At 39.9% G+C, this 24,340-nt stretch overlaps 1 protein-coding gene across 2 annotated transcripts in view; it reads left to right on the forward strand.

The window, feature by feature from the left end:
• flrt1a (fibronectin leucine rich transmembrane protein 1a) overlaps positions 1 to 9,383 on the forward strand; it is a 49,657-nt gene extending 40,274 nt beyond the window's left edge. For both annotated transcript variants that reach the window (XM_065963219.1, XM_020643299.2), the window contains exon 3: positions 5,135 to 9,383. In XM_065963219.1, the coding sequence (XP_065819291.1) occupies positions 5,212 to 7,269 (2,058 nt within the window). In that variant the 5' untranslated portion in view covers positions 5,135 to 5,211 and the 3' untranslated portion in view covers positions 7,270 to 9,383. The remainder of the gene's footprint in view (positions 1 to 5,134) is intronic.
• Positions 9,384 to 24,340: the final 14,957 nt, after the last annotated feature.

Consider the following 24,340-nt stretch of genomic DNA (forward strand, 5'->3'; position numbering starts at 1 on the left):
TTTTGGCAAACGCCTAAAGTCCAAATGCACTTTTGTACAAAATAAACCAGTTTGGTCCAGTTAAGATAGCTGAATCTGTAAAAAACCTCTGAGAAACCTGCTGGATTACAACAGGGTCAGGGTTAGCATACACAACATTTTGACCATAAATCCTTCAAAACACCCTGTTGGCATCATGTAAGCCTTGTTCTTACCTCTGTACACAATGCAGGAGCATATTGCTGCAAGGAGCCGCGGCCCTTTTGTTAACACTGAAAGGATTTACCTGTAATCCTGCTGACTGGAGGAAGAAACACTGAGCGGAAAGAATTGAGGGGCAGCGGCAGTAGCAGCTGCAGTGGAGAGGATCAGGTATGGGCCGGTAGCCCGACAGAACATATAATAGTGCTATAAAGATAAAACATGTTATAGTGCTGTAGAGCTATACATCAAGTCCTTTCAGGGCCGTGTGAGCTGTATAACCACCAGTATACCAGTATGAGATGAAGGTGCACCCCAAGAATTATGTGAGGCACTTGAAAGCTGCTCTTCTATCTCTATTGCTTTGTCCCAGCATATTTACAAAGCTCATCACAGCAAGATGCATGGCTTGAATGTTTATTACTCTGCCTATTAATTTGTGGTATTGTGCTCTTTATTAGTTGTTATTCTTCTGCACTCAGATGACATTTAGGTTAAAAAGGGCAGAATCTCTAGAGGTCCATTGTTGTAAACTCACAGTTATATGTATTTTGACATTTTTGGCCTAGTTTGGATTAAATCCAGATCGGGACAGATGTGAAGACTCTAATTTATTCCAAAAGATTTGGATCTTTGGTCTTTAGTTGTACGTGCAATTGAGGAATTAATGCTCTTGTCGTGTTTTTGTCTTCGTCTATTTTAATACAACAGAAAATACAGCTCTTTTTTTTATTGAAGTGGATTTATAGACTATCTGACAAAAATAAGAAAACAATTTTCATCTGGAAACACAAATCTTCTATTTATATGTCACATTCCCTGGGTTTTTGTGTCAGCAGCAGCTCAGATGAAACTGCTGAGTGCAAATCCAATCACTCCTTCATCCCGGCAAGAATAAAAAAGAAGGTGCATAAACCGAGAAACAACAACGACTCTGTGCAGAGATCTAAATTCATTACTTATCAAGTCTTTTACATGTTATTCATCTTGTAGCATATTTACATGGCCAGTTTCAGAGACAAGCAAATGATAAGAGAGTTAAAGGGCTTGTAATGCATGGCCTCATCCAATGATTTATAATTATGATTTATTATAAGCCACAAAAGCAGTGACTCATTTAGTGTAAAAACATGCAAGGCGATAAATACGGCTTCATTCAAAATACTTGAACATCATTTGTGATGATGACAGTCGCTGTTTATTTTACATAATCGTAACAATTATGACCATAAGCGTGCTTTCGTGGAAGGAGCAAATTGCTGGGATTAAAATATTTCATGTTTTGTAGTAGATCGTTTGTGCCTCGTTTGTTTCTTATGGGGGATTAAAGTCCATTTTTTATATCTGTGTTTTAAAAGCATGAAGATTATAGTTTATAAAGCAAAGACAAGATCTCTTAAGAGTATTACAAAAAAATATATTCCACTTCGCACAAACCAAACCAAACAGCCTCTATGATTATCACAAAATGAATAGACCACGCTTTTCTGGCTGTTCTTGTCTGTTTTTTTTTTTTTTTAAATCCATCTCATCTTTCCGCGATTCATTTCTGTCATCACTATATCCATCATGTTTTGCGTCATCCTCTCCCCTTTGCACATGTCCAATCAGTGAAATCTAAAATACTATCCATGGACATGTAAGATAAGCTGTGGGCCACTATTATCTGTTCTTTTCCATCAACAAAGTGGATTTCCTGATACTGCAGCAGCCCCTTCGGTCAGTTTTTTCAGATTTCCAAGTCCTGTCCCTCTGTGGCCGTCTTAATAGGGAGATGGGATTCAGAGGTCTTGCTCAAAGCTGCTTTCTGTCACTCTCTTTCTCTGTTTTTTATGTAAATCGATCTAGTCTTGGGTTCCAGTATTAGATTGGGGGTTGCTGTGTGCACTGTACTCTGCCTGAGGCGGCTGGCTGTCTAGCTAACACATTACCCCACATCTCTGCCCCACTCCCCCTACTGATAGCTGAAATGTAGACTGCAGCCTTATAGATTGTCCCCATATGGGTTAATGTTTGTGAAGTGGTCATCGTGCATGGATAGACAAACATACAGGGCCTCTGTAGTGGACACATCCACACACACAAAGAGAAGTCATGTATTTTTTATGCTTTTACATTTTCTAATAGAGGAAGAAAAATGAGCAAAAAACCCCTGAAATGCCTGTCTGCCATTCTTTAAGAACCTGCCTAATCCGAAGAATCGTGGCTCAGTATGCTCCATTAATCCCTCTGGCTCCCTGCACCACTTCAATCTCACACCACATCTATCTTGTTTTTAAAGAGCTGACCCAAATACTCCAGTGTTTGAGAGACTCGCTGCTCAAGCTCCTGGGATTCAAAAGTCATCCATTCTTTAGCACTACTCTACCTCACACACACACACACACACACACACCAGCACACATGCAAGAACGCACGACGCAGGCACGCACAGACACACACAGACTTAAACCTTGTGAACATTTCCTGTAAAGTGTAGCTGTCTCAATCTTAAACTGATAGCAAACTGCACAAAGTCAACAAAAGTTGGCAACTTTTTAAATTTCAGACTGGAAATATAAGTGCAGCTTGAAAATAATGGCGATGAGTGTTGTTTATAGTGGCATTTCACTTTTTTTTTTATTAAAGCAGACAGTTCCCACATCCCCTCTGATATCAAATTGATCCATATAGTAAAATATGTTTGAAAACTGATTGTCAGCATGATTCAAACAAATATGACTAATTGATTTCTTCAATAATCTGACCTGTAAGGCTTATAAATAAAGACATAAATGAACAATATCTGGATAACAAGTCGTGGAAAGAAGCACAAAATTCTTCAAATCCTGCAAATGAAAACTCTCTCATAAAAATGTAATATGCTACTTTGAAGAGGACTGACTAAAAAGAAAGTTTGTCATAGACATGTTTTTTTCCCCCCACCTTCACACTTAATCGCTTTCAAATATTACATTTTCTCTCTGTGTTTTCGTCAAGCGTCACATTCTGTTGCTGCCAAAATGTAAATTACATTCAGCCTGCGATGATGTCAGACATCCATTTCCCAAAGTTGAATGCCATTTTGCTTTTACAAATATTGTTTTGTCTTGTCACAGTCTTCAATACTTGTCGGTATAATTATGAAGATGTTCTTTTTAAGGCTTTGTTATGAGAGTGGCGTGGTCCACCAACATTGTTTTTAGTGGAAGTAGCTGCATCAGGCACAAGGGTCTGTTTGTGTGAGCAGAAAGATAAGAGAGCTGGCTTATGTAACTTGCATAAAGACCTGCCAGCATTTTTTTTGACATCATCATTTTATTAGTGTTGCACTTTCTAATGTTGAAAGGATGTTATGGTACAGGATTCAACCAGAAAGGTTTAAACTCTGAAGCTCAATTCAAAGCATCATTACATTAAAATAACTTAAGTAAAATCTTAAATGAAAAGCCAAATAAAGACTGATGTTTAATGGGAAGTTTGCCGCTCTGCCCTATTGGTGTAGGAAAGCAGTGGGATAACTGGCTAACTGACTGACTACCAAACTGTGGATGTGTTAGGCTGTTGGCATATGAAGAATTACTTTTAAATGTAATTATCCGTGACCAGCCAAAGGTGAGGAGGTTTTTTAAAATACCAGTTTGTGGTATTTTATTTAAGAGTGAATCATCATAGTTGAAAATGCCTGACATGTCAACAAAGCCTTTTTTGGAATAAGCACATCATAATCATTGTGAATATATTTTCTGCCAAGTCAACTCCCAGAGTTGCCATTTATGTGGTTTAGTAGCTGTCTAACTTACACTCCTGGGAATCATGTAATCTGCATGAGAGCTGACTGGCTCTGGCAGATCACCTCGGATTTGTGAGAAAATCGATACTACAGCCCGACTATGTCTGCTGCTGTGTGGGCCTTAACGGTTTGACTAATGGCTCAGGCTATTGAAGACAGCGATGTGCTCAAGTTGTCACTCCATGCTATTTGCTGTTTCCAGATCTCTCCAGTCAATTATGCACTTCCTATTATGACATCCCACGTTTAATAAGTATCAACAACAAGTTGTGATGCCAATCAAGTTATTAGGACATCTCATGCAGACTCCAACGGTGCAATTTTTTATAATAGTCAATTGGTTGGCACATAATCTGTATTTTTCTGTGGATTCTATCTTTTTCAATTATACAAGTAAATGAAGAAGAAATGATTTATGTAGGAGTTTTCATGAAGATGTATCGTGCTGTCCTGACTGCTCTTGAAGACGATTGTGAGTCTGTGATAAAACATGTTGTTCTTTCTTGATAATGAAAAGTATCTTCAGCTCTGTCTGGCTAATGCAGCCTCTGCTGGCATCTCCTAATGGAGTTATAGAGCCTCTCAAGCTTTCTTAAATAATTTAAAAGCGCAGAATACGCTCTAGACTTTAAAATTATTCACAAGGTTTTATTCTAAATGTAGGATAAGATTAGTCAATTTCACAGTTGCTTTTGCTGAGAATTAACATACAGTTTTTTTTTTTTAACATTGAGTACAGGAAACACTAAAGTGTAGTCATAACTGCCTGTAATCTTTAAATCTATGATTATTGTTGCTTATTTACATGTTTGTTGGCTGCACAGTTGTCTTTGTGTCTTTTTGGCTTTCAATCAATAGCAGAAGGCTATCTAGAAGCTAGATGATAGGAATCCACACAAATCCATCCATGTGTGCAAATTTCCCGTATGATCTGGTTATTAACTGGGGAAACAAAACAATCTTGTTATTTAGTGCAACATCTCAGTTTTGATTCTGTTGAGATATTATTGTTATAGCCAGTACCTAATTCTAACATTGTTTTGACATTAAGAATCTGAATGTAGTGTGTGAAGCTGAACACAAAAAAATGACAATAATCACCTTGTTTGGTTTACAGCTTGTGATCTTTAACAAACTCATGTTTTACTTAAGTGCTGACTGTTCTTTCTCTTTCTCCCTCAGGGTGGAGGTCACAGGATTCCAGCTCACCCAAACAATTTGAGGATTGACAAAAGACCTGGAAAAGACAGACAGTGCTAATGTCAACCATAATGGCACCTGTAGGTGTGGTTAAACTTCGGGCTCGACTCTTCCTGCTGTTTTTTTGCCTGACACTATGTGCTGGCATGCTTCAGTTTACCGCAGCCACCATACAAGGGTACATTGGAGACAGGGACATGATATGCCCATCTGTATGCAGGTGTGATGAAGACTTTATCTACTGTAATGATCGGGGCCTGAGCTCCATCCCATCACTGCCCCCTTCTGCTTCTGTCCTCTATCTACAAAACAACCACATAAACAACCCGGGTTTGCCCACCTCCTTGGAGCACCACCTGGCTGTCCGAGTGGTCTACCTCTATGATAATGAACTGGATGAATTCCCCTTGCACCTGCCACCATCTGTCCGTGAACTGCATTTACAAGATAACAACATACGAACCATTCCTCGTAGTACTTTGGCTCGGATGCCCTTGCTGGAGAAACTCCACTTGGATGATAACTCTATTTCAACTGTCAGTATTGAGGACCAAGCCTTTGCTGACAACCCACGATTGCGGCTACTTTTTCTTTCACGCAACCACCTGTCTAGTATTCCCTCAGGACTGCCGGCCTCTTTGGAAGAACTCCGTCTTGATGACAACCGAATCTCCACGATCCCAACCCATGCCTTCAGAGGTCTCGCCTCACTTAGATGTCTAGTCTTGGATGGGAACCTTTTGGCAAACCAGCGCATTGCAGACGACACATTTTCCCGCCTTTCCAATTTGACAGAATTGTCCCTTGTCCGTAACTCCCTACAAACCCCACCTGTCAACCTGCCCAGTGCCCACCTGCAGCGCTTGTCTCTACAGGAAAATGCCCTGACTCATATGCCACGTGGTTCATTAGATGGTATGCATAGGCTGCTGAGGCTGGACCTGTCAGGAAACAACCTCACCACACTGCCAAGGGGACTGTTCAAAGACCTAGATGGCCTGGGCCAGCTACTGGTGCGAGGTAATCCCTGGCACTGCGGATGCAATCTGCGCTGGCTGTATGACTGGCTGCATGCTCGGGGTAACTCCATCACTGTAAGAGGTCTCACCTGCCATGGGCCTGACAGGGTCCGAGACATGGCCTTAATAGACCTCTCCAGTGAGATGGAGGAATGTGAGGTGGTAAGGATTGCAGGAACCAGAGACAAAATGGGTGGAGCTGGGATGGATAGTGTTACCACTCAAACCCCTCCACAGGGCTCTCTATTTACCCTTCGCTCGAAGCGACCTGGTTTTGGTCTTCCTGACTCTGGCTTAGATTACACTCTCAGCAGTAGCGGTGTGGGGAAGAGTCTGGCCCTAAATGTGAAGCCTCTTTCTCACAACAGCGTCCGTGTTACCTGGAGTGTGGCTCAGCCCAGCTCTTCGTTCAGGCTTAGCTGGCTTCGACTAGGCATTGGTAATGCCATGGGATCGATCACTGAGACTCTGGTACGTGGCGATCGTCGAGAGTACCTACTTACCTCCCTTCAACCTCGCTCCAGCTACATCATCTGCATGGTTCCCCTCCCTGCCAGCTCAGAAGGGAACAAGGTTAGTTCTGGTGATGCTGACTCTGATGAGGCTCTGGTTTGTGCAAAAGCTGAAACTTCAGACCTCATCACATTGGAGGATGAGGAGGATGAAAACTCACCGCAGATGACAGCGTTGCCCCTGGCAGGGATTATCGGTGGGGCTTCAGCCATTGTGTCTTTGGCTCTTATTTTTTGCGTCTTCTGTTGGTATGGACATAGGACTGGACATTTGTGCCCCCGTGACCACTACACACGGAACAACTCTCGAAAAAATAAGAACTATGATGATTACATTGAGTCAGGCACCAAGAAGGACAATACCATCTTGGAGATCCGTGGTCCGGGCTTCCAGATGACTCCTATGGCAGCTTGCGAACCAATGCAGCCTAAACCCCTAAGGGAGGATTACATCATTCATACCATATTCCCCTCCAATGGCACTGGCCCATACAAGGGTGTCAACCATGTTTCTGATGCGGGACATGGCACCAACCGTGGCTATAGAGAAGGAGGAATCCCTGATATAGACTACTGTTACACATGATGTACTGTGCCAGATCCTGTTCACAGTGTTATTGGTAAACTGTATAGATGCACAATTTCCCTTCGCATGGACACTTCTGGAGCACCCCTCTGTGCCTTCTTCTTCTAGTGTCCCATTCCAAATCACCTGCTGTTCACTGCACTGGAAGAACTGTTTGTGATTAACTGGATCTGAAACCTTGTGGGAACAGTTCACTGCAGGAAGCAGCAGCCGGTGCCCCAGGTGTAAATGCACAGCTGACTGTTTCTTCACCATCTTAGTAATGGCCTGTGTACGTTTTATTTTTGCTCTTTCCCTGTGACATGTAAGCAAAGAATGTATACACTGTGGAAAGGTCAAACTTAGCATAAGCGGAGGTAGAGTTTCTCTTTCACCGACAAGAGCCACAGCAATCAATTAAAAAATGAAACGATTAGAAATTGACATTTTTGGTACTCTTTCCTGCTCACCGGTCAAACACAGTATGAAGTATTATCAACTCATCGTTCCAAATGCCTCAATATATTGATGTGCCCTACCAGCTATCCAAGGAAAGGGCTTTGTAAAGCTGTGAATTGTTCTATTTCAAACAACCCAATAACCACATGTCTTAAAGCAGGCTTGATTACCCTTTTCAGTAGTTGGCAGGCTGAAGATCTTATCAAGGCTGGTCAGCCTTGGTAATACCTCTCAAGATCATTCACCTGAGATCAGTAATGTAGTGTTGCATCAGACAAATTGCAGCACAAGCGTGTAGATAATTTCCTTAGATACCGACTGGGCTGTGTTTGAAAAATGCTTTGCTATTTTTATCAGTGGTTTGTTTAGTAATAAAATCCTGCACAGCTCTCTTTATTTATTTATTTATTTAGTTCCTTATGTGATGGTCTTTTTTCCCTGCCTAAATTAGTTTTTCTCGTTTTCACCCTCATGTTTGTCGGTACTGATGAAACCTAGCTTTGATAAAGAAAGTGGACTTGTTTCATCCTAATAACAAAACAAAAGAACTGAGGAAAATATCCTGATGGCTGTCTCCAGGTTCATGTTTTCTTAAGTAAAGCAGAGTGAATTATAAAATATAATTGGAGAATTAGACCCCATCCAAAGACTAGCACGTCAGTTTACTAAGATGATAGACACCAACACCACTCCCTTTTCAACAGCCTGTGTTCTTAGCCCGGGACTTCAGTTGCTTTCAAATTGTCTCCTCTACATTCATTAAGCAACAATGGCATTCACAGAGAATCTGGACTGGACAAAATACCCAAAAGACTCTTGTGAGTGAACCTTCAAATGAGGGCAAGAACTGTGAGTGAAACTGAGGAAACTCAAACCGCAACACTGTTGACCTGCACTGTGGAACAGCGGCCAAGCTGCAAGTGGGTGGAAGGACTGATCGGGAAATTTGGGGGATGGGGTGACTACTCAGAGAGGTGAGTTCATGGATGTTTGTTTTAGCAGTGGTAAAAGGCCTCCACTTATTCCACCTCTTTTATTACAGAGCAGCACTAAAAATGTAAATGTTACAGCACTTAGCAGGGAGCAGGGATAAATGTTATGACAGGCACGGGGAGACGAAGGGTACGGAAACATCTCCAGGCACTGGGAAAGATGCAGAATTGATGGCTCTGGCACGGTGGTGTTAACCCATGCATAAATCTGTTTGTCATACTCAGATTCTTCCCTTGGGATTAATATCATCCATCAGTTGTTTACCACTGTGTTGCTTCCAGAGGGGAAACCAACTGTGCTTCCTTGACTGTTCTGTCCGCTAGAGTTTTACATTGGTGTCAGACAATAGGTCAGTGGAATGTATATTTCATCTTGCACCCTAAATCACTGGCTTGAACAAATAATATCAAACTGGCCTGGCTAATTCTGTTTTGGAGAATGTTGATGTAGTGTAATTATTATTTTTTGCAGTGGGTCTATTCAAAACACAGACTTCCCCATCATATGTATAAATAAAACCATGGCCACAGCCACATGAATATTTTTTCTGGTGAAATTATAGAAATTTAATGGTGCCATAACTTTGCGTAAAAAAAAAATATGTGAACCTGAGATATGTGTGGAATTTGCTTTATAAATTCATCTTCAGAGGGGATCAATAAAAAAGTTTTATAATCTTGTTATTTCTGTAACCTGTCATTTCACCATAAGCCTTAGGAGGGTATTTTTTCATGGAGTTACTGGAAGGAGATAAAACTTCCACCTTCTCACATTACACCTTCCCAGGAAATCAGCTTTTATGCACAAATTAGATGTAGATAGTCTTTTTTATGATGGCCCCTAGCAGCACTAGGATTAAACTATTCCAATTACAGCCTGATGCCAGATACTCAGAACCAGCAGAGATTACAAGATGAAGCTTGGAAGTGTCAACGGGCGGCAGCAATGACTGACTTCATGTTGACATGCAGTCTGGGACTCCAGGAGGTTGAACAAGCCAGGCTCCACGGGTACAACTTCATCAAAACACTTCAGATAAAATCAGCCTCTACTTGGTTTAAATATCAGTTCAGCTGAGGTACTTTGTCTGAGAATCAGCTTGATATTTTTTTTTTGTTAGCTCTGAGATTGTTCCCACCTATGATGCAGCATATTGACACACCGTGAGATAACATATTGACATTTTTTAATTACTCAAACAAGGTGGGAACCACTTGTCGGCAAAAGCAGGAATGGTGAATTATGGTGAATGTGAAATCACCCTTGAAGCTGAAACAGCCTGCAAGGTGCTGTTTAATTCTACATATTTAAATGTGTCGTCTTAAACAGGAAATTATAGGCAAATACTTGTTAATGTTCAGGTATCAGCATTTACAACATGTGAGAACATTCAGATAAAGACACATACAGATCACGGCATGGTTATTAAATATTGAGCAAACTATAAATATGATAACAAAGTAGTGAATGCCCCATAGTGCAGGATGGGTTTAGTAGAAAACTAAATCTAACAAAAGCTAAGAACACCAACAAAATAATGCACCCAGTTTGCATGCCCAATGTACAGAGGCTAGAGTCCTCAAATCGTGCATCCTGGGTTTGAATCCCACCTGTGGCACCTTTGCCAGATGTTATTCCTCATTCCCTCTCTCTCCCTAATTTCCGACTCTAGTGCACTGTCCTGTCTCTCTATTAAAGGCATAAAACTAAAAGGCCCAATTTCTTTGTACAGTATAAGAACACCTACAAAACAACATCATGTCATCATGTATTTGTGACAATGAATGTGATACATACAGTATGTGAAAAAAAGAAGTAATCATCTTTCGGATTCTCACTTAATAAAAATAAAGACACCAAATTGTTTATAATCAAAATCTAATGGCCAAAATGGTATAGTGCATTGCTTCAGTGTAAGACAATAGGAAACCATACATGAAACATCTTCATAAATCTTAATTTCATGGAGTCCAGGTTTTTATTGTAAAGTTCTGTTGTTATTTTTTTCTTAATTCTTTGGAATACAAGTCTTTCCAATTAAAGTATTACTTTACATTTTTACGGAAAAATGGATTTACCATCCACTAATGTGTTCTGGAGACAGAGTACTGTCTCTATTTATCCTTTTCTATTGTGCAGGACAAAAAAAGGGAGATTTGGAAGTTTCATTACTGCAAGCTGTAGACACAGAAGCAACAGATCACATTTAACTCCTTTTCTCGTAAGCAGTGGGAAAATTGATTGAGTACAAATTTAGAATCGGCTGGCAGCTTTTGTAAAACCACAGAGATGTTTTGTTTGGCTGTGTCAGAGGAAAGCTATTTCCAAATGTCTGTGGCAGCAACAGTGAAATTACACGTCATTGGACTGAAGAGGCTCTGAGGAGAATCACCAACTGTTAACGTGAGGTACAACAAGTTAAACTTCATTAGGATGTCGACCTCTTCCTGTTGTTTGATTGCCATTGTATTGTGTGATTTCTCTTCCTCTATGCATCTTGAATTTCATGCCATCAAACATTTGAATAACATAAATCTGCAACGTGCTGCTGTTTTCTCCTGCCTCTGCCCATGGGAGTGTGGTAGGTCTGCAAGAGACTTAATGAGTATCACCACGGATCAACAATGTAACTGCTGTTGCAAAGCATTGTGAACAGTTTGTAATGGCAGATAAATTCCCCACGCAGAACAACAGAAGTTGATTGGATTATCTGCCTCTTAGCATGCCAGAGCGGTGAGTCAACCCAACAAAAAGTTAATTAATTTCAAGGGTGACAGAAATCTGAGTTTACACATGTATAATAAGTTTATAAGGACCTCTCAGACTCTTAATGATAAGTCAAAAGGGAACATCATCAGATCCTTATTTTACATCTCCTGTATTTTTTTTTTTTTTTTTGCTTTAGCTTCAGCAAGGTATGGTTGTGTGGTAAAATTCTTTAACAAACATGCACATGACCACATTTTAAATTTAACTCCACTAAATTATTAATTTGGTTTGGTACATGGATGAATAGCAATTTTACAATAAAATCGTGTTCACAGTTTAGAAGAGGCTACTGCATATATAAGAAATGAGTATAAAGCCTCTAGAAAAGCTGCATGTATTTGATACATTTAATGAAAGCTCACATAGTATCCTCATTAGGTTATCCAACACACAATATGAGTAAAAAACACAATATTAGCAAATCTAAACATAATATAATATTAAATACAAAGTAAAAAAGTACTAAAAATATCAGAACTAAGAATGTGAATATATACAACCAGGATTTAACTTAGCATTACTAGTCTTAAATAGGAAGATTAAATATGGAACATTAATCGTAAATATGCAAGAACCGAGTCATAAATGGTAGTAAATTAAATATGGAAGATTACATGTAGATGTGCAAAAACAGAGTTGTAAATGGACAGTATTGACATAAGTTAAAGTGCATGAGTGTAGACATTTTATAAGCAGAAACTATGCAATATAACGGCGAGTAGACAGCCAAATGACGTGAACACACACATGAAACATGACAGTGAAGTTTCTTACAAAAAATATACACTGATCCTGTAGATTAGCATACCTGTAACCCACTCTATCACTGTTTCTGTGTCTGTAAAGACAGATTTGGTAATTTTCTCCAGATGCACTTTTGAAGATTTTTCTTGAAATTGTCTTTAGGTCCTGACAGACATTAATAACACACGTGCTCTGAAATAGGAACAAAGAAAATCCCTCATCTGTAGCAGCAGTAAGCCTGTAAAAACTTTGACCAATGTCTGCAACAAGGTACCAATCTGATGAACCAATCATGCCTCCCTGTCTCCCTGCTCATTCTCTACCCCATGCATGCAAGAGCCCACATGCGCTTGTGCATGTAAGTGAGGGGCGTGGCCTTTTAGGGAAAATAGAGGGGAGAATGGGGGAATGCTACTTTAAAAAACATACTAGTTTTAGAAAATTACCAATCCTATCCCAATCAAGGGGATGTGGCTCAGGCCTTCTCAGACCATGCCTTATTGTTTACTGTGGAAAGGCAGACTGAGCGGGAAGAACAAACACCTGGGGGAGTGTCACTCATAGGGAGGGGTTACTTCCCTTTGTCGTGTCAAAAGGGGAAAATCTCCAAGTGGCCTCTTTGAGCACACATTTTCTGAAAAGTCGAGCAGGCAAAAGACAGAGGGATGAACTTTTCGGGGTTTGTAGACAGGCTAGGACACATATTGATGTAAGATAAAGTGTAATTTGCATAATATGTGACATTTAAGTTATGTCACTTGAGTCAGTGTCAGTCGAGGCTAAAGACAAGTGAAAAGTGAGTGGTGTTTTCCTGCCCTGGTTCTAAAATTGGGATGTCACCTATTCCTCTGTGGTAAGTTCAAATGTATTTGTAAAAAACAACACCTATATTAATAGATAGAAGTATTGTTGTTACATTTGAGTTTTTGAGTTTGGACCCCATGATGCAGAAAACGGAAACAAAGTCCGTCTTTAAGAAGTTTAATGTAGCTTGTTGTACATAAAAGGTTTAAGGCAGGTGGTTGCAGTTGAGGGCTGGCCGGGCGCAGGAAAACACCCTCATGTAGCAAGGCCAAACGAAATCCACAGGAGGGTGGTGAGGCTCACCGGCATGCAGCACAAAAAGGAAAAAAAAACAGGTCAGTCCACGATACCGACACATGAACAAAAATCACTTTAACAATTCTACAAGGTAACGCTATGTGACACTGTGTACCAACTGCAAAGAGAATAATCTGGCACAGCTCAGCCAGCCACGCCCTCCACTGTGCACACACTGCCAGATAGAAAACAGAAAAAACAGAAATAGGAAGGGGAAAGAAAAAAAACACCATGAGAACTGTAATTTGATGTTCAAAACTATTCTAGCTCATTCTATGTAAAAAGTTATCAATATTTACAACATACTGCCTTATTTCAAATTACAAAGAGGCAAATCCATATCTACCCAAGTTACAGTAATATAACTTTATTTTTACTGTTGTCCTTCACACTTTTTTGTAGATCAGATCTATCAAGCAAGATGGCTGCACGCACAATGGCAGCACAAAAGATTACGGTATGCATTGATGCAACGGCTCTCCCTTTAGGTGCTAAATGCAAGTTGTTTGTAGCTGTGCTGTTTGTGCACTTTAAGGTGAAGCATTTCTAATTTAATTGTACAATTGTATCATTACAATTAAGGCTTTCTATTTCTTTTTCTATCACCTGATGTACCTAAATTTTCCCCAACTGTCCAACTTGTTCTGTGCGCTAGGTTTAGAGTTGACGAGGCTGATAAAGTGTCAGCAGTTGAGTGGCATTGTTGGTAATGTAGGCAAAACACTACGGAATAAAAGAAGAGTGCGTTGAATAAAAAGAGTATCTCTAGTTTGGTTGCATAAATCTGAATATAATTTTTAAAGAGAATACATTCATAAAGTCATAAAACATGCATGGCTGACCTGAACCTGATGGCTGTCTCACTGAAAGAGACCAATTTATTGCAGAAACTTCTGGAAAAGTCAAAAAGTTTTAAGTCAGGCTTCTGTAGAGTTAAGTCATGCTGGAGATGAAAACACTCATCAGCAATCAGGCAGCGTTTGTTGCCCACAATCAGTGGGGATAGGAGGAATATCTGACTGGGATTGTATCAAGGACGGCTCTTTTTTCTACCAGTCGCCTTTGTCTGAAGAAAAGCTTGTTCTGGCCTCGTGGTTGCTTAGAGAGGCTTCAGTGCCAGCAGTACATATGTCTCTGCTGGTCTTGGACAGCACACTTCCCCTCTCAAGCACCTTTTGTGCTCACAGAGATAAAAGAGTATCTTATTGTCATGGCCAGCCGGATCGCTACTCAAATAACTACGACCTGGAGGTTGGGCTGTAACCTATTTCTTGCCTCAGTGCCGCGCGATTTAAGACCATTCTCCATAAATCTTATTCTACTGTGAGAAAAAGAGTGGGGTCAGTAACATATGAGAAATACAATATTGGAAATGGGACAAAAGGGGGGATATTACAGACAAAGAGATTGCAGGGATGTTGGCAATGGGAGTCCCAGCAGGAGCTCGTAGCAGATGGGTTTGTTGGTTTCTAATGAAGACGGTTTTATAATGTTTGTCCAAGCTTTCTAAGTAAAAGGTTGATAAGCTGGCAGCCTGATCATCTTGGATGAGCCTGTTATAAAACTGTATTGATTTTGTCTGAGCGCATCAGATCTTGAGCTGACTTCAATGAATACACTTGCAATACAATTAATACAAGCTTACATGTGTGTCTGGGTTAGCAACATCGACTCAGAATACTTTTTAATTTGAAGTGTCGCGACAGAGCAATGAGGGACTTAAACGAAGAAGCTGCAGCTCATTACAAAAGATAAGACCCTTTCTTTCTTTTCTCTTGTTTCATTTTTAATCATAAAATCTAATCTCAGGGCTTGGAGCCCTTGTGGTATAAATAGAGAAAACTAAATAAGGTCTCAAAATACCCTCCGTATCTGGAGAGTAGATCACACAGAAACACAGAACAGACAGAAACAAAGGAACCGACCGAAAACAGAGAGCAACACAGTGATAGAGAACTTACGTCACACCTGATTTTGATCGACCATGTTGTGTTGCTGTGCAGAATTACTCGTGACCATGAAGAAATGCCTACGATTTTTTTCTTTTGGGCCACAGTTTCTCTCATGACACTGGCTGAGCACAGAAGGCCTTGAAAAAAAATGGAAGCCAAACATAATCCTTGTCCTAAACTGAACCCCACTGGTGTGAATGTCAACCTCAGAATTTTTTATTGTCATTACAGTTTGTGATCTTGGACCTGTCCTGGCTTTATCTGAGCTCTAATTACTTAAATCTGATTGGTTGTTAAAAGGGTATCCACACGTACTCACTCAGATGGATGGATGTAAAAATAGCTTATCTTTTGGTATTCAAGCCCCTTACAGTGTGTACTTTTCTCTTTTGCCCATTGATTTTCCTCTGACGTCCAGAATTTCTTCCCTTCAGACATTTTATTGCTGCACTATGATCCCAAAGTAATACTATACCAGGCTGTTCCTGTAATTCTTTTCTGCGTCTGCCTCTGTGCAGTGTCTGTGCATGGCAACACTTAAGGGACAACTTTACTTTAATCTGCATTATTTTAACCTGCTGTACTGTTTCCGTATTTGCCACTGATGCCACCCACGTTTTTCTTGAAATAAGCCAACATAACAGAGAAATAATGAAGACAGATTGTTTGTGTAGGTGTGAGAGATTTCCTCTTAGAGTGGATTAAAGCAGAGTATTACCAAAGACAAATTTGTTGCAGCACAAATCTATTGTCGGAGGTCTGACATCTGTATGAAGTGCTCTATTCATTCTGAAGTAGTTGTAATCACCGTGATGTGGCTCAAATTACCAAGGTGGTGCTCCAGACTGGAATAAAATTACTTTTTGTAAAGCAATTGAGCCTTGCTGTTTTTTCAATTAGATCAGTGGGAACTTACAGGTAGAGTTATGCTAGATGTAAAACAATCTATTTTCCATGATCACTCAATAAAACTAATACTAATAAGAAAAGCTTCTGTGTACGAAGAATTTGTGCAACTTGGTAACCCATTGTATCAGCTTTGAATTATTCCATTAAAATTTCAAATGCAGCCATGGTAGGCCTATATAGCCTATCACATCTTCCCCCAGCAACACTGGCAAGTATTTTTCATTTTTGATCAAGCAATCTGTTTTTCTTGAAAATTCAACCCACTCCACTATGATCAGTAGATAATCATTAGTCTCATTATATTTAATTTGAGTGATTATGTGAATGATTGCCTCTGAATGATCACACTGTTTTTTTAACGGTTCCACACAGAGGAGAAAAATAAACATTTTGTAGAAAGGATGAGTCATTGCTCTGTGATTAAATGCACCCTGTGGGTCAGAGGATTTTTTATTTTTGTTTAGTTCATGCAATTTCAATTACGTAAAAGTACATTGAGATCCAGCAATCAACGTGTTGTGGAGGTGAACAAGTATGTTTTTAAAATGTCTCAGTGTGAATCATAAACATCTTCTAGCAGCTGTTGGTTTTCTCATGGTCTTTACAGCTTTTAACATCATTAAACATTAAACAGTAACCATGTGTCTAACATTAAAACTGTGTTTGCAAGTTGTGACTTATCTGTTTAGCTTACAGATCAATGCACCTAAAAGCGATCACTCCACAATGACTTGGAATCGGGACCCAGCATTTCCCTCAACATAATTCCTAACGTATTGTGTAATACATTATAATTTAGCATATTTTATTAGCTTTATGTAGTCCTTTAACATCTAGAAAAAGCAATTACATGCTGCACAGCCATAACCCACTGCTGACCATTAGTGGTTACAGTAAAGAACCCAGGCAAAATTGCAGATGATAAATAAATGATGACCTAATGTCATACTGTCTATAGATACCGTAGTCATGCTAGCAGTTATTTGTGTACTGATGGTTGTGTTCGTATGTGGTTGGTCCATCAATCTGGTTCTGAATTTAATCACAGAATATTATTTTATTATTAGGTTAACATTTCAGTTCCACTACTACATTACTTTGGTTTAAAAATAATTACAAGCAGACAGGAAGTATGTATTTGGTGTTGAAATATGTTAGCATGCTAACAAGCTAATCCAAGATGCTAAACATGGTAAACAGCATATACACGTCGTCTTTTTGAGCCTGTAAGCTTGATGCCTAAGATCAGAGTTTGTTAATGAAGCCCACAGAAAAATACACTTAATTTCGAAATCTATTGTCAGATGAGTGTTGCATCCTTTTCTTTAACTTATGATGCAGTGAATTGACTGCATGGTTTACGGGGATCCTCGCATAGTGTGCCTCTGCATTGCTGAACATAAAAATAAACGATTTTAAAACCCCTTGGTTGCCTGAAGAGGAGACAATGATTTCCAGTCTCCCAGTTTCCTTCCCGCCCTGTAGACACGCACCATCTCAGCTGCAGACAACACTCTTACTCCCATGATCCCTCAACCAACCAATTATTCACTCAAATATAAATACCCCTGTCTCAGACCAGCCACTTTCATAATGTGCAGATTGTCTCATTTATGCAAAATCTAGCTAGTGTTTTCAGTAGCTTGTTAAGATGAAAAATAGAACAAGGGCCCTTTCACACCTGGATCGTTTGGAGAAGTTGTTATGAAACGGGAGGCGTTTCCCATCTTGGTCGGATCTTTAGGACATGTGAACACAGTAATTGCGCACTGTGCACTCTGACGCAACAGAACAAGCCAGCCTAGATGGCCTAGAAGAGTTGATTGCTCGCTTCCAATCGAACCATAGTGTGATTTGTTTGCAGTGAGAACGCAAACTACCTTGCAACCAGAACAAATAACCGGTTCACTCATCACAGTATGAATAGGATATTAGTTATATCTGCAGTTATGCAGTTTAGCTTCTAACTTTAATTTACTTTTGCCAACTCAAGTCAACTGACATCATTTGCTCCTTATTCCCCATAGAGACAAGAAAGACAGTCTGTCATAGATGTTAAAACTTCTCACCACTTTGTAGCCCCAGTCACAGGGCCACTGACTGACTAGACTAGAAACAGTGAATGGAAGGTCCTCATTAGTCAAATGAGGTGTCAATCAAAAGTTCAGAGTTCATGAATAAGTACAATGAATACAGTTGAAAATTGGGAAAAGCGGCATGAAACATCCATCCCTGCAGATATTATTTATAACAATTTGTGACGTAGCGTTTGGCTGTATACTTTGGCTGTGACAGAATGGTTTAAGGACAGCCCTGTGATGGTGTGTGCTTTGGCCCACTTTACAACATTGCAGTGTGAACACAAAAAGAATCACAGGAAAAATGTATCATTTTATCATCTATATCATCACAAAATAAGCAAGCTGCAGGTGTAAAAGCGCCGTTAGGCTCCGTCTGTGGTTAACACAAGCTTAAGAGATTTTCATGTTTTGTCAGACAACAAAAACTACATTAGGTTATACCCCCACTTGTGAATTTTGAAGTTTCTACGCGTCCTTATAAAGGCGGTTGCTAACAAGTGGCTAAATGAGACTATAGTTGTTGTCGGGGACATTAAACGTCATCACATTTCGCTAGCTTGTCAAAACAGCTGATTAGCTTATCGGAGCTCGTCTGAAGCATAACGGTAATGACGTCAAAATCATCCGACCGTGGTGTAGTTGGCTATAGCATAACGTGAGCTTTTTACTTCTGTTGGCTGCATTAACTCTTCAAACATCATAAAAACGGTGTGAAGATTATCCTGCTGAACAAAACGCCTACGCATCCGAAATGTGTGTTTGCCACAGAGCTTATTTTCTGCAATGATCCAAAATCCAATGCAAAAATCCCATAGGCGATTTCTCAATAGACCCCATGGCGATGATACTTCAGGGTTGGCCTACAAAAATATGTAATTTGGTTTATTCTCTATTACTGTGTATAGCTCTGCTTTTAACCAATTTTAACCATGTCGGTACAACTTTCAGCCATTCCTTTGAAAATGCATTTTTGTTGCAAAAGCATACCCTTTAACCAGAAGCAAACTTTAGAAACCCTCCTGTTCAGTGTAATCTAAATCTGGGCTGTCTCAGTGACTCTCAGGTGGGCCTTTTTCTTTCATGAGTTTTATCTTTGAAAACTCTCAGTGGAACTACTGTTACCTGGCCATGAGTCAGAGAAACTGTTATCACAAATTCACAGTGACTGTTCATCTTATTATCAAGAGTTATTTTCTCTCCACGACAGTTCCAGTGAAGTGTTCACTTTTAATCTTTGGAGATTTGAGCGGTGCTCTGTTTTTTTTTCGACAACGGCATTCTGATCTAACACCTCAGAGGTAGGTAGTACTGACACATCATTTTAATGGCTGGTCTCCCTCAGCTCTGACTGAACACATCCATTACACTGTCAAATCATTGTCATCAAATGTGCTAAAAACAACTGCTCCCTTTGACTATGCCCAAACTAAAACACAAACACCCTTTCTTTATACACATACATGGAGAAACTTCATGTATGCTCTCTGTGATCTAAAATGTAGGACTGCACTCACCACAATTTCTGAAAATGATGCTAAATCCCTCACTACAACCTATCATTATGTTATAGGCAGTAATTTACCATATCATGAAATCTTGTACAGTACCACCTGATTGGTATTTCCATGCAGTGGGGTGGGAAAAAACAAAAGCAGACTGCTGAATGAGTCTGGATGAAAAAATGTTTTCGGGAAAATTGGTGAACATAAATAGCTTACTCTTCAGCAAGAACTAAAGGTGAGAATGTACCTGTTCTTTTTTTGTTAGCTGGTATCATTCAAGCCAACGACACTTCACCAGTCTGTCTCCTAGACTCTTATTGGTGCTGTAATACTTCTGAAAAAGTACTGATAACTGACAAACCTCCAAGATTTTATAGAATTTATACATCAAACAATTAGATTTCTTCTGGGTCATTCACATGAGTCTGAGAAACTTCTATGCTGTTTGAGGCCAAACAAGTAAAGCTCTTACATTACCAGATAAGCTAATAAGAGATAAGTTCAATAGCACTGACCAATGTCTAACACCAGATTCCTCCTCCAGTAAAAAGGGTCTTTTACCTTGTATAAATCTGCCTAAAACTACTGCAGACCAAAACCCTGACTCAACATTTACTCTCAACAATTCATGTAAAATCAGAGGTAGTGGTGGACACAGTATCTATAAAAATTAATGGGGTTTCAGCAGGACAGATGTCTCTGCTGCGTGTTGACAGTGACATTGAATGGTCAAGTGCAATTCAAGCTCGGTTAAACAGGTCCTACTATAGCCGCTGGGCGATGCAAGTCACAGATGGCTCACTAACTCTCAGACAGCTGCTGGACATTACATCAAACCAGACAGTTCCCAGATCATGGCCAACAACGAGATGCTCTCTCCTCCTGTCCCGCATAGGAATGGACAGCACAAAGCCATCATTGTAATATACATTAATCAATCTGCAACTGGTCTTCATTCTCACACGCAACTTAAACGAAAAGGATAACACACTACACACAGGGCTAAGAATAGCAGGTCAGAGTCAGATTTTATCAAGCACGCAGAGTGAATCAGTACGCACCTGGAGCATCAGCAAGATAAGACATCTCTGTCTAATTTTGTCCCGGTAAATGTTGTCTCGATGTTAGTAAAAATGACTTAAAAGAACATTTTAAAGACCGTTTTACTGGCGCTATGTAAACAAAATATATGAGTAAAATGTGTATTTTTTGGACAAAAATAGTCTCTCAATTGGGGCCTTCTTCTGGGTACTTACTAGTTAAGAAACTCTCATGCTCAGTACAGAGCAGTGAGATAGAAAATGTGACTCATCTGGCCTAATTAACACAAACACGGCAGAAAATACAAGCCTAGTGTGCTTTTGGCGAGCTTTAACATATCCTGTGTGCTTTCAGGCGTAAACATGTGAGGTACAAATCCAGTGTCAAAAAAATCAAGCAAAGAATTGGAACAATTTAAATCAGGAGAGATTTAAGTAAGAGTTTACAATTATTTATTTAACAGTTTAAGATAAATATGCAATTCTTATTGACGATTAGACTCCGTCATGATGACGTCATGCACTCAGAGGGGTAACAAGGCAGACAGCAGGATAGGATGTCCCCCTATGGAGTCCAGACACTGGTGGTGGTGGTGGTGATAGAAGAATGCAGGATGTGATGAGGAGTGGGTTTCTGAGGCTGAATCTGAACTCCGCTGAGCTAGAATGGAGGTGACTGGTGCAGAGGAGGGTCGCAGTGATCGCGCTGAAATGACAATCTGACTGCGGAAGAGAGAGAACTGGTTTTAAAATTTGACAGGTTGGATTATTACTTAAAGAGTAAACACCCAAAATCAGCTGATCACCAGAGCAGGGAGACGAAGGAAGTGGTGGAGAGGGAGTTGAATACAGAAAATTGAATGAATGTGTAAAAGAATATAACTAGTCTTAAACTTACGCTGAGCTCAATTTCAGTTAGTTTCTCAGAGGCCCATATTGTTTAAGACTAAATAATCAAACATACCATTAAGTTTGTTGCACTGATTCATTTGACAGCCACCCCCTGACTTTTAAAAACTGGCATAATCAGGTTTGCAAAGAATGGATTACCTGCTAAACTAATATGATACCCATTAGCTTCAGCAGTTCTTCTTCAGTTGAAAAGCTAATTAGCTAATCTTGGCATGTTAACATACAACACATTGAGCTAAGTGTGTGAAAATGGTATAGATAAGTGATACTAAACCCGAGGCTCTCGAACCACATGTGGCTCATATTGGGACTAGTTGTGGCTCTTTTAGGTCCTACTTGGAAAAAAAGAATCCAAAGTAATTATTTAAAAAAGGGAAACATTGTCAGCAGAAATTATTCTTTGCAACTCATGTCACTGTGTTTCCCACATATTTTAGGAAATAAAGAGTTTTTTTGATTGTGGCTCTTGCAGAAATATTGTTTGGTCAATGTGGCTCTTAAGTCTTACAAGCCTGCACCACTGCTTTAGATTATAACCCGTATCATCAGGTACTCTGTCATGATTCAATCACAGTCGAGGTGGGAACCCTACTCGAAGCATTTCACATTTCTTTGTCCACTATAGGATCCTTGTTGGAGTTTCATCTCATACTCACGGGGGATCTCACATTGGGGAGTGTCGATTTAATTTACTGTCTCATAAAGTGCGTCCCTTTGAGATTTAGACGCTGATTGCAGGTCATCCTGAGAACCAATAAAGGCTGAGTGCCGGGATAGGGAGGTTACCTTCATCTTCAAAAACAGCTTTACTCCCTTTCAGCCAGAGCATTTGATCCTTGCCTCGTGCTCTTCACAGCTGAAGCTCTATCGAACACCAGTCGGTGTATCGACTCATCCACTCTGCAGCTGTGGAGTCTCCTGTCATGATTTTACGGGTAGGAAAGGTGCAATTTTTTTTTACCTGCAGAGATGGCATCTTCCCTTTCTGCCTGTCTTTTGAGAAGTCTAGATAATTGAACATTTGGTCAATGTGGTCCATATGCACTTTGGATTTTAATAAAGCCATGCTGAGGCTTCTCCATAATTGGCTGAAGATGTGCATAGAAATTCTTGCAGACTGAAACAGCAGGAAGAATCAATAATAAGGCTGATAGGGGGTGAATCCTGGGAGGAATATAACACATTTTAGCTGATTAATAGAAACTTTGGAGGATTTTCTGCTGGGATGACGTGCTGCTTAGAGCGATATACAGCATACAGCAAGCTTCTGTCAAATAAATTATTCCTCAAAAAGGCTAGTGTTTTTTTTTCTGCTCATGGATCTATGTCTGTGTGTGTTTTGAATCCAGTGAGTAAGAGGGAGTGTCTGGCAGTCAGATTAAAATAACCTATTAACAACCATTCTTTCTATGCTTTGTTATTCATTTTTTGTGTGTGAAGCTGCAGCTACAGCAGCCACCAAACGAAAAACCACAAACCTGCACAATATACCTCTAATGCACACAATATTCATGACCTGGGAAGGCAGAGGGATGTTTTATCTGCCGCTTTCCTCACCGAGCTCAGCGATGAGGACGGTCTAAGTGCTCCAGACCTTTCAGTCCTTATCAGATTACTGACTCCAAAATTAAATAGAAGCATGTGCAAAGGTTCGAGTACTGGGGAGGAGTCAGACGGGGCCGAGGTAATGTCACTGTGTTTCTGATCTTTATTGAGAGCGACACAGACAGAACCTCCCTCACTCAAACATGCCCACACACACAAACACACATGCATTTCCTTGTATTGATTAGCTGAGAAAAAAGGGTTGAGGTCAGCAGGCATATGTCTGAATTTCTTTCTCTCCATCTCTCACACTCCATTTATCTCTGTCTGATCCAATACTCTCCTTCCCCCATCAGGGGGCCTTGCTTCATCCATATATCTGTAACTCCCCCCCACCCCGCCGCCCCCCCGACCTGCTCTCACACTCGGTGCTTTCTTTTTGTCCGCCTCTTTGCCCTTCACTTGACATACATAAATCAATCAGTCAATCCAATTTCATTCAGAGCAAAGCCTGATGGATTTGCTTCTGGGCCACCGTACTGATAAAGCAACAGTGTCCACAGTGTAATTACATTCCAAATGAGATGATGTGGTTATGACCGTGGATTTGATTTTGCTTCATTTTCAGTAATAAAACACAAAGAAAAAAAGTATAAAAACAAAACACATACAAACACAAAACAATCAGAGAGACAAGCACTCAATAGCTCAGACTCACAGTGAAATGGAGTAAACAAAGTAGATTTGAACTGGGTCCCCAGAGAGGCGCTGGATTGTTTTAGGTACTTGAGATACATTTGGAGCAAGAATAAAGCACATTTTTTCTCTAAAATATATTGTCACAACTTATCACACAGTAAGCAGGACGTAGTTTTTCAAATGTGGTCACTCAAGAATATTTACATTATTTTTTTTTAATTAACAGTAAATGAGCTCAAATTCAGTGATATTAATTAAGTCTTCTACTTGAAATCAATCTACACAAGTCATGCAAGGCAGAGTACTGCAATGCAATCTATGACAAAGGGACATTAAAACTTAAATGTGTTAATTTACATACATACACATTTTTCTATATGCTCATT

Source organism: Labrus bergylta, chromosome 14 (assembly GCF_963930695.1).
Source record: "Labrus bergylta chromosome 14, fLabBer1.1, whole genome shotgun sequence".
Lineage (NCBI taxonomy): Eukaryota > Metazoa > Chordata > Actinopteri > Labriformes > Labridae > Labrus > Labrus bergylta.